General features: G+C 41.4%; 1 protein-coding gene across 1 annotated transcript; it reads right to left on the bottom strand.

The window, feature by feature from the left end:
* Positions 1-9,314: 9,314 nt before the first annotated feature.
* On the bottom strand, positions 9,315-9,770 carry LOC124980386 (keratin-associated protein 5-5-like). The gene has a single exon (XM_047545887.1). The coding sequence runs from the start codon at positions 9,768-9,770 to the stop codon at positions 9,315-9,317; it is 456 nt and encodes a 151-aa protein (XP_047401843.1).
* Between the last annotated feature and the right edge of the window lie 638 nt (positions 9,771-10,408).

The following is a 10,408-nucleotide window of genomic DNA, read 5'->3' as shown; positions in this document are numbered from 1 at the left end:
GGTGTCAGAGGATGGAGGTTCTGGGGGTGTTTCCAGGAAGGTGGGTTTGGAAGGTTTGGAGGCCTGTCTGCCCCACATTCCCTTTTATACCCTGCTAGGAGACTCGTGTTATCACATGGAACACACTTTCCTTGCAATTGTTTGTATTAGTAAATAGTCAATTATCAAATTAGTCCTGTTGTCTTTATATGAATTTTCAGGTTCTATGGAAACATGATTTCCTTTCCCTGATGTGATAGCATTCACATTCTGCTCTTCTTAAGTCATCTCTGAAGTTTCTTTCTATCTTCACTTCCTCATAGTACCTGTGTCACATGACATTCTGCCTCTGTCTGGTGGGCATCAATGTCAGTGTGGGTAGTAAGTATTATGTGCCCGTTGCAAATATCAACTTCAGTTTCCCTTATTTCTATATGGGGACAGAAAAGTAAAAAATTGAATTTTCATCTCATGGCTCATTCTTGATGCCTCTTGTGGTCAAAGAAGTTTTGAATGTGCTGCACAGACTCCTGGCCTGAGAGCAGGCCGGCCTTTAGGACACTTCCCCATTCCCTACCCAATCATTATGTCAATTCTAGAACTCTTAATGGGATCTATGCAACTTTTCTGAGTGGAAACCCTCACAGTGAAAATGGATATTTTGTTTTCCCAGGAAACTAATGACCAAAGTGTTTTTTATGGGTCCTCTGAGGAGATATGGCTTCACAGATCGGCAACACCAGGAGGTTCAGATCCCTCAACATTCCACTTGATTGAGAATGGTTTCCTTCTGTTTCTGGCTTCCTGTGTTTGCCGTTTGAACAGGCCATGTTGACTCATGCCTTGTTTCCTGTACGCCCTTGCCAATCCACATTTGATGCTCCCAGGAACCTGCCCTGTACAACTCATAACCTGCCACCTGGCTGCCTGTATTGAATTGTCTCTGCATTCTTAAGATGAACTGTACTCTCCTTTGTAATTTTTGAAGTCATCAATCGGATTTTAGTGATTAGGTGTTATTTTAGAAAAAACACACAGAAAGAAATCAGAAAATGGAAACAGATCTCTCCATGAACAGATATTAGCTGACACATATTCCTATAGAGTCAAAGCTTAAAGGGGCCAAAACTGTGATTCCTAATGGCCATGTGACTACTGTTCTTAAAAATGAGGAATGCTGTTCCCCATCAGTTGGTCCTCTGTATGTCAAGAAAGTGGCAGACAGAGACTATGTGGTATCTCTGTGATGGCATCTGATGTATCTTTGTTATGTCTTAATTCAATCGTTTAAAGAATAAGGCCCTTGCCATTTTTCTGTCATGTTAGCTTGGGTGGCAAACACCCATTTCACTGGTTCTTATTGTTAAGGCATGTATTGGTAAACATGGATAATATGACATAGATAAATAAAGAAACCTTTGAGTGTGGACTTATTTCACTGGATTCATTATTCAAGAAAGAGGGGAAAATAAGAAATAGAAGTTTCGCTTTTTGATTCCTAGAAGAAACTTTTTGTATAAATTGAGGAAGTTTGATAATACAGTTTTGCACAGCTCAAAAGCCAGCATGAAATACCATGATAAGCCAGTTAATATCATAGTTTCAAAACCTGTGGGTTCTCAAAGTTGGCTCAAACTGGAATCACCTGGGGAGCATTAAGAGCTGCCAATGACTGGCTCCTGCCAGGAACATTTTGGACTGAATTGCTCTGGTGAAGGGTCTTTGCATCACAAGTTTTAATGCTCCTCAGTTTCTTCTGACAGGATGCAAAGTTGAGACCCTCCCCATTACATGAATTGATGTTCATTTCAATTTAGCACAGAAGTCACCCAAATCAATAAAATTCAATTGATGGCATCTGAAAACAGAGAAACTGATTCTGAACTGGGACCACTGAAGTGTGAGCAGTGCAGAGGTAAACATTTCATACTCATCTTTCCTGTTTTAGATCATTCTTCTCGAAATCAAAAGACGGACAGACTCACCTAGATGCATATGGACCACTCGAGCACAAATCACTGTGGTATATCACTGTAGACAGCATCCTGCACTCTGAAGAAGGAAATTCAAAAGAGGAGAGAACTCACTCCATGCATTCCTTGCTAAATTCTACCCTTAGTTTGGTGAAATTTAATGGATAATCACTCTCTGGATCACATTCAATGATTTTACCCAGGGTCTAACAAAAACTCACTTCTTTTATGACATGGAATCATAATGAGAGTGTAATGTCTTCCCTCCTTGTAATTTTGTTTCAAGTGCCATAAGATAAAATAATCCATATGATGAAACACCAAATAAAATTAAATGAGATAGACACAATTGACATTTGCACACACCATCCAGGAATTAGGTTATGTCTATGAGCACCCTGTGCACATCACACTAGTAGATGATAGAGAATGCTATGCAAAGCAGAGTTTTCTTTTCAGGTGTTACTTATATAGTGTTAATGCACAACTTTTTAAAAATAAATACATACCATATATTGTGTCCATAGTTACAATGTACTATGTTTCCTTGAATCACAATATTTTAGTAACAGCATCTTAATTGTGTTAATAAACTTTCATCACTGTGACCAAAATACATGATAAGAAAAATTTAATGGAGGAAAGATAAATTTTGGCTCCTGATACCAGAGATTCAGTCCATGTTGAGCAGATGCTATGACTCAGACTGTTTGGGTTCAAGATAAGGCAGAACACCATGGCAGAAGGGTATGGTGAAGATGCTTCAATCTGCTCCATTAGTTTCAGCCAGGTTCCAAAGAGAGGGAAGGAGCCACAGGGAAGGGGAGCCTTCTGGGATACCCGCAGTGTCCCACCTCCACAAGTCTTGCTTCAGCAGCCTGAAGTTATCACTCAGATCTTTCAAACTGGGATGAAAACTTTAGTTTACACTCATGACAATCCACTTATTTTACCTCTGAACAATGTTACCTAAACACAGGAGTTATGGGGAGGCTACTTATCAGTTTACATTGAACCCATCACCGTACTCTAAGAAGAGTCCCCTACAATAACCATGTAGGTTGATAGGAAAATTAATGTACTTTGAATTAAACTCTATTACTTTACAATGAATATTCAGTTGCTTTCAAATATTTACGAGTATGTTAAGCAGTATTACCAGATTGGTATGAAGTGGTACATGTAATCAGAGCAGTATTTAAAGTAACAAAAAGGGCCACCTAGCATTCATTGACTGACTCTGTATTTGTCCTTGAAATATCTTCATTTATTTCTCATCTGAAATTGAATTTTAATTTTTGAGGGAATATTTCAGTTATTCTGACTTCTTTTTTGTTATTATTTTTATTTAGCTTTTAATTTTTTACAGACTTCATTTTGTCTTTGTACAAAAATGGGGTATATAATTTCGTTTCTCTTAACAACATATTTTTGTGGGGCTGAAGGGCTCATGCCAGCAATACCATACCCTTAGAATGCCGAGGCAAGAGGATCCCAAAAGTGAAGTCATCCTGGACAGCTTAGTGAGAACCTATATCCAAACAAAAATAAGAAAAGCTGAAGGTTTGCTCAGTGGTAAAGCACCCCTGGATAATACTTCCAACCCAGAGAATACGAAAAGAATGATAAAAGAATTCAACAGTTTTTATGATGGAAAAGACATTTGTGGTGAAATGTGTACAAGATGTACAAGTTTAGTGTTACAAATAATTAGCAAAGAAAAAAAGTTGGCATCACCAAGGACTCTTGTATATCTTTTCTTGACTCTATCTCCCTCCCTCCACCAGGGAGAATCACCACCCTATTTTTTAAGGAAGTTTTATCATCATTTTTTCTTTGTACATTATCCATATATGTATATATTTCTAAACTGTACTGTTTAGTTATGCATGCCTTTGATTTTATGTACTTTTCAAGTGTGTATTCTTGGGTTCAATACTCTGGACTAGCTGGAAATAGTAGTCTGTAGGTGGCCTCATTGTTTTCTACCTCCTGATGTTCATAGTTACTGTGCGTTGAACATGGGTAGTGCCTCTCATGCTATGGTCAAGGATAGCCTCCCAGACTGACAAAATCAGGAGATGCTGTGGACCTTGAAAAGGTGAGGTTTCCTGGAAAACTTTAGTCTATTTGGAGCAGGCCCTACAGAGAGAATGGGACTCCATTGTCTTTTCTGTCTTTTACTTTCTAGCTGGCGATGTGTGCAGTTTGCTCTACCATAAGCTTCTCACCTCTGCCGCTCAGTGTCCTCAGCAAAGACCCATAGAAATGGGGCCACTTGATCTTGATTGGGAGCTCCAGAATGGTGAGAAATATAAATCTGCTTTTTGTCAGTGCATTGTTTCAGTTATTTTCTAAAAAAAATCTAAAGAAGTTGGTTGTTAGCAGGAAAAAAGGCAGAAAGAGATTCTGAGGACATAACTAAATAAGAGGAAATTAGAGTGAGTTAAAAAAAAAAGAATCTAAAACAAAACCATAATATACTATTCAATCCTTCCAGTATTCAGTAGCCTCATGTATGAAAGGTACTTGAGTTCAAATAGGATGGGGTATGAGAATGGGAACCCAAAGAAGAAAAAATAAATTAAAAATAGGGGAAAAACGTCTTGAAGGAAAATTGGGCAATTGTTTCTGTTGGAGTTCAATATCTTCTCTGCTTTCCTTCTCTTCTGTCAGGTGGGGTTGTCTGGAGTTTGGTGGTAATGCCACCCTTGGATGATGAAAGCTACTAAGGTGAGAGGATTACACATGGAGGTGGAACTCCTGGAGGCAGGCTATAACAACTTCCAGTCCTTCTAGGAGAGTGCACATGGGGACTCTCTTTGGTGTCCATTCGTATGATTCAGGAACCTGGTCTTAGCCCCTTCCCTCACTAATGGACTGCACAATTTCTGGTCCATAATCTAGTCTTTAAATTGTATCTCTCCTGCCCCTGCCCCTTTGACTTCCCAGTGAGGGACTTCTGCACCAGAGGTCCTGAAGGTACAGCACCATGACCTGTATGTCTGACTCAGAAAGCTGTTTTGTACTGAGCAAGTCAGGACCAGTTATTGAAAGCTGTGGGCCAGTCACACATCTGCAAGCACTGGTTTGGATTGGTAGCTAGGAGATGGTTAGGAGACTGGGGTTGAGAAGTCAGAGGGCCCTGTTGATTGTCAAACCTGCAGGACCAGGTGATTGCTGGAATTGTGGACCAAGTTGATGTCAGGTCCCAGCAAGTGCTGCTTGAGTTGTATCTGATATCTGGATGGGTGCTGGATGGTTTGCTGGATAAGCAGGGATCAAGATGCCCTCCCACACTCTTCCCGCCTACCAACTCCTTGCAACCTCTCTCCTGCCTCTGCAGCAAGATGGTGGTGATTAGCACACCTCTCAGGGATACCTCAGATGTAAGTAAACTGCAGGGCTTTGGTGATGATCTTTCTAGTCCTAGCTGTTATCCCTGGATGAGAGTGACCAGTTCCAAAGTTGGTGACTGCAGCAGTTGATAACCTGTAAGTACCTTGATAATGAGCTTCTAGTCTCCAGCAGGTGTCCCAGGATGGAAGCTGGCCCAAATAAAGATGGCAGTGCCAGTGTTAGGGATAATCCAAGATGGTGGCAGAGGTGTCCCAAGGTGTTGGTAGATGGGGAGCCCCAGCCAGCAGGTGGTAGTGTTGGAACCCCATGGAGTGGATGCCTGGCTGCATCCATGCAGGGTGGGGGTGGGCGATGGTCTGATCCAACACCACGTTTTCTCTATCAATTCATCTGTTGAAGGGATCTCGATTAGTTCCATAATTTAGCTCTTGTGAACCAAGTGGCTATAAACATTACGTTGCTGCATCAATTTTGCATGTGAATTTTAAGTAGTTTGTGTATAAACAAAAGACTGGGATAGCTCAGTCAAATGGTGGTTCCATTCCAAGTTTTCTGAGGACTCTCCATACTACTTTCCAGAGTGGTTGCACCAATTGGCAGTCCCATCAGCAATGTATAAGTATACCTTTTTCCCATATCCTTGCCAACCTTTATTGTTGCTTGTAATCTTGATAATTGCTATTCTGACTGAACTGAAATGAAATCTTGGAGTAGTTATGATTTGCATTTCTTCAATTGTTAGAGATGTTGAACGTTTTTTTCATATATTGTTGATCAATTGTATATCTTCTTCTGTGAAGAGTCTGTTCAGATTCATACCCTGTGTATTGATTGTGGTTTTCTTTTTTTTGGTGTTTTTAGTTCTTTGTATGTCCTATAGAATAATGCTCCATCAGAGTTTCATGTGGTAAAAATTTTCTCCCATTCTATAGGCTCTCTGTTCATGTTATCGATTGTTTTCTTTGTTGAGAAGAAGCTTTTTAGTTTGAATCCATCCTATTTACTGATTCTTGATTTTTCTTATTGTTGCTCTAGGGCTCTTGTGAAGTCAGTCAGTTCCTAAGCTGACATGGTGTTGATTGGGGCCTACATTTTCTTCTATTAGGTGCAGGGTCTCTGTTCTAGTGTTTAAATACTTGAACCACTTTGAGTTGACTTTTGTACTTGGCGAGAGATACATGATGAATTTTATTTTGATACATATGGATTTCTATTTATCACAGTACCAGTTGTTGAAGAGGCTATATTTCCTCCAATATATGTTTTTTATGCCTTTGTGTATCATGAGATAACTATGTATTTTGATTTGTATCTGTGTCTTCTCTTGTGTACCATTGGCCTATGCTTCTGTCTTGGTGCTAATGTAATGTTGGTTTTGTTACTATGACTCTATAGTATAATTTAAGTTCTAGTAATGAAATGCCTCCGACTTCACTTTTCTTTGAAATGATTGCTTTGGGTATTCTGTTGACTTATTTTTCCAAATTAATTTTTGGTTGCCTTCTCTAGTTCTATGAAGAATGTCATTGGGATTTTAGTAGGAATTGCATGAAATCTGTATAACAGTATTGGTAGTATGGCCATTTTGACAATGTAGATTCAAACTATCAAAGAGCATGGAGATCTTTCCATCTTCTAAAGTGTTCTTCAATTTATTTTTTAGTTTTCTGTAGTTTTGATTGCAGAGGTCTGTCACCTCTTCTTTTAGATTGATTTCTAAATATTTTTGGATACTATTGTGAATGGGGTAATTTTCCTAATTTCTCTTTCAGTGAGTTCATCATTGATTTATAGGAACATGACTGCTTTATGGATGTTAATTTTATAACCTGCTACTTTGCCGAATTCATTTAGTAGTTCTAGAAGATTTCTGGATGGAATTTTTTGGATCTTCTAAATGGATAGACAGTATAGATATTTCATATTTCTGCTCTTTGGCTCAATTCTCTGGACTAGATGGGATTAGCTGTCTATAGGTGATTCCACCATTGTCTACTTCCTGGTGTTCAGTTACTGATTCTTGAACATGGATCATGATTTTCATGTTTATTGTGAACATTGGCCTCCTAGACTGAGTGAATTGTGGACCTTGAAAAGGTGAGGTTTCCAGGGAAGACATTAGGCCATTGGAAGCAGGCCCTACAAAAGTAGTAGGGGACTCCAGCCCTCTCTGTCTTTTTCTTTCTAGATGGTGATGGGTGCAGTTTGTTCCATAACATTCTTCTTGCCTTTGGAAAACTTCTATTTGGTGTCCTCAGCAAAGACCCATAGAAAGGGTGCCACTTGGTCATGACTGGAACCTCCAGAAGGATGAGAAAAATAAACCTGGTTTCTGTGTATTCATTAGTTCAGCTATTTCATTCAATTAATATGAAGGTAATAATAAAGCAGTTTATGTCTTTGTTTATGTCTTTGAAAATTCCCTTCTAATCAATAGCATTTGGCAACCTTCAGCACTGAAGTTAAAATGACACAAAATTTTCTGTAGTTAACCAACCTTATTTTACAGGTTCTGCAATGTGACAGTGATGCATTAAGGAAAGAGCTGAGGACAACCTCCACTCAACAGCCAACAGGCTGAGACCAATCACTCAGAGGCAAGAGTGGAGGCCATTAAGAATGCCAACCTTCAGATCCAGTGATACAGTGATATATGCACTGATATCTTAAAGGAATCTGTGAAGACAGTGGTAAGAAATAGCAATTGCTGGGCTGGGGATATAGCACAGGTGGTAGAGTGCTTGCCTCGTAAGCCAAGGCCCTGGGCTCAATCCCTAGCACTGAGGAAAAAAAAAACACACAGACAAATATCAATCACTTCAGAAGATATATCAGTTCAGTAAATGGGCCAATTAAGATTGGATCTTGATTCATGTTGTTTGAAAAGTTGTTGAAGAATACCAACTTTGAGCATGGGAGTACATGGGTCATAGTCTCTGCTCCCTTAAATATATACCAGATCGAAAGAACCTAGAAGTAGAAGTTTGGGAAATGATCACAGGAAGAACTGTGGAAAGTTTGGAAATGAATTCAGGATAGTCAGAAGGCAGTAGAGAGTGAGCAGAACAACACTGTCATCATAGGAGTTCCAGGTCCCAGAGGAACTACAGAGGACTGGAAAGATCACACAAGGGAGACCTACCTGGAGCTTCTGTGCACCAATTCCCATTCCCTGCTGAGCTCTGCTGCTGGACACTTTAGCCCTCTTGCACAAGGGCTGCTCCTCATCCAGAGAAAGTCTCAGATCAGTACATACAGGTGACAGTTTCCCAAACCATTACTGGGCATTAGTATGATAAATGCTCACGGAACAGAGGTGGAGCCTCTCAGATTATCTGTTATGGTTTTAAAAGCTTGATAGATGTCCTATCAAAACAAACAAACAAACAAACAAAAAAACCAAAAAGGCAGAGTGGGACAGCAACTCAAAAGGGAAAAATAAAGAGACACGATGCCAGTAAATGTGTATGCCAGTAAAACTCAGATTTATTGAAGATGTAGCTCTGTCTCCACATGAGACAACATGCCAGAGAGCAATAATATCCAAAGAGGTCATGAGACAGTAGAGGGAGGATAGAGAAAATTCAAACTTGTTTACGTTGGTAAGAGACAGAGCAAGCCAGTGGGGGAGGGGCAGTGCATTTGGACGCCAAACTCTCTCATATAATCAGTTGGAATTGTGTTCAGTTGTTCCATCATGTAGGGAGTGATAGATGGGGTCCATGGAGAATATTGGTTGAGGAGGAACAGAGATGAGGTCAGAGTGCTCAGTAGCAGGAACCACTGGAGCAGACTGGAGAGGGTCAGGTGGTGTGGATATAAATGGGGTGGTAGCAGCTGGAAAGGCAGCAGGTGAGGGGGCAGCTCTGGGTTGTGCAGCAGGAGTTCTGGCAGCTTTGGGTGATGCAACAGAAGAGCCTAGAGGGCCAGGACATTAGGGAGCTGGGGCAGGTGCCAGCAAGGGTGCTGGCAGCACCCAGACTCTCAGGAAGTTGGGCGGCATCAGCAGGATCCACAGCAGCTGGGCCGGCAGCAGGTGTTCCTGCAGCAGGTGGTCTGGCAGCAGGTGGGGCGACAGCAGCAAGGGCGGCAGCAAGAGGAGACACAGCAGCAGGGGCGACAGCAGCAGGAGCCACAGCCACTGCACCCACCACAGCCACTGGATCCACCACTGCCACTGCACCCACCACAGCAGGAGCCACAGCAGCTGGGGCGGCAGCAGGTGGTCCTGCAGCAGGTGGTCCTACAGCAGATGGGGCGGCAGCAGCAGGAGCCACAGCCACTGCACCCACCACAGCCACTGGAGCCACCGCAGCCACTGGAGCCATCACAGCAGGGGCTACAGCAGCAGCTGGGGCGGCAGCAGGTGGTTCTGCAGCAGGTGGTCTGGCAGTACCTGCGCTGGCAGCAGCCACAGCCCTGGCCGGAGCAGCAGGATCCACAACAGGAGTTGCACATGGTGTCAGAGGATGGAGGTTCTGGGGATGTTTCCAGGAAGGTGGGTTTGGAAGGTTTGGAGGTCTCTCTGCCCCACATCCCCTTTTATACCCTGCTAAGAGACATGTGTTATCACATGCAACACACTTTCCTTGCAATTGTTTGTATTAGTAAATAGTCAATTATCAAATTAGTCCTGTTTGTTTTTATATCAATTTTCAAGTTCTATTAAAAACATGATTTCCTTTCCCTGATGTGATAGGATTCACATTCTGCTGTTCTTAAGTCATCTCTGAAGTGTCTTTCTATCTTTACTTCCTCATAGAATGGGTGTCACATGACATTCTGCCTCTGTCTGGTGGGCATCAATGACAGTGTGGGTAGTAAGTATTATCTGTTGTTTGCAAATATCAACTTCAGTGTCCCTTATTCCTTTATGGGGACAGTAAAGTAAAAAATTGAATTTTCATCTCATGGCTCATTCTTGATGCCTCTTGTGGGCAAAGGAATTTTGAATGTGCTGGACCGACTCCTGGCCTGAGAGCAGGCCGGCCTTTAGGACACTTCCCCATTCCCTACCCAATCATTATGTCACTTCTAGAAGTGTTAGTGGGATATACACAACTTTTGTGAGTGGAAACCCACACAGTGAAATTGGA

The sequence above is a fragment of the Sciurus carolinensis genome, chromosome 3, assembly GCF_902686445.1.
Source record: "Sciurus carolinensis chromosome 3, mSciCar1.2, whole genome shotgun sequence".
Taxonomy (NCBI): Eukaryota; Metazoa; Chordata; class Mammalia; order Rodentia; family Sciuridae; genus Sciurus; species Sciurus carolinensis.
Note: the sequence above shows the minus strand (reverse complement) of the source record. Positions and strands in the feature narration are given on the sequence as shown.

Coding starts and splice junctions, on each gene's coding strand:
- LOC124980386 (XM_047545887.1), bottom strand. CDS start 9,770: ATGTGCAACTCCTGTTGTGGATCCTGCTGCTCCGGCCAGGGCTGTGGC.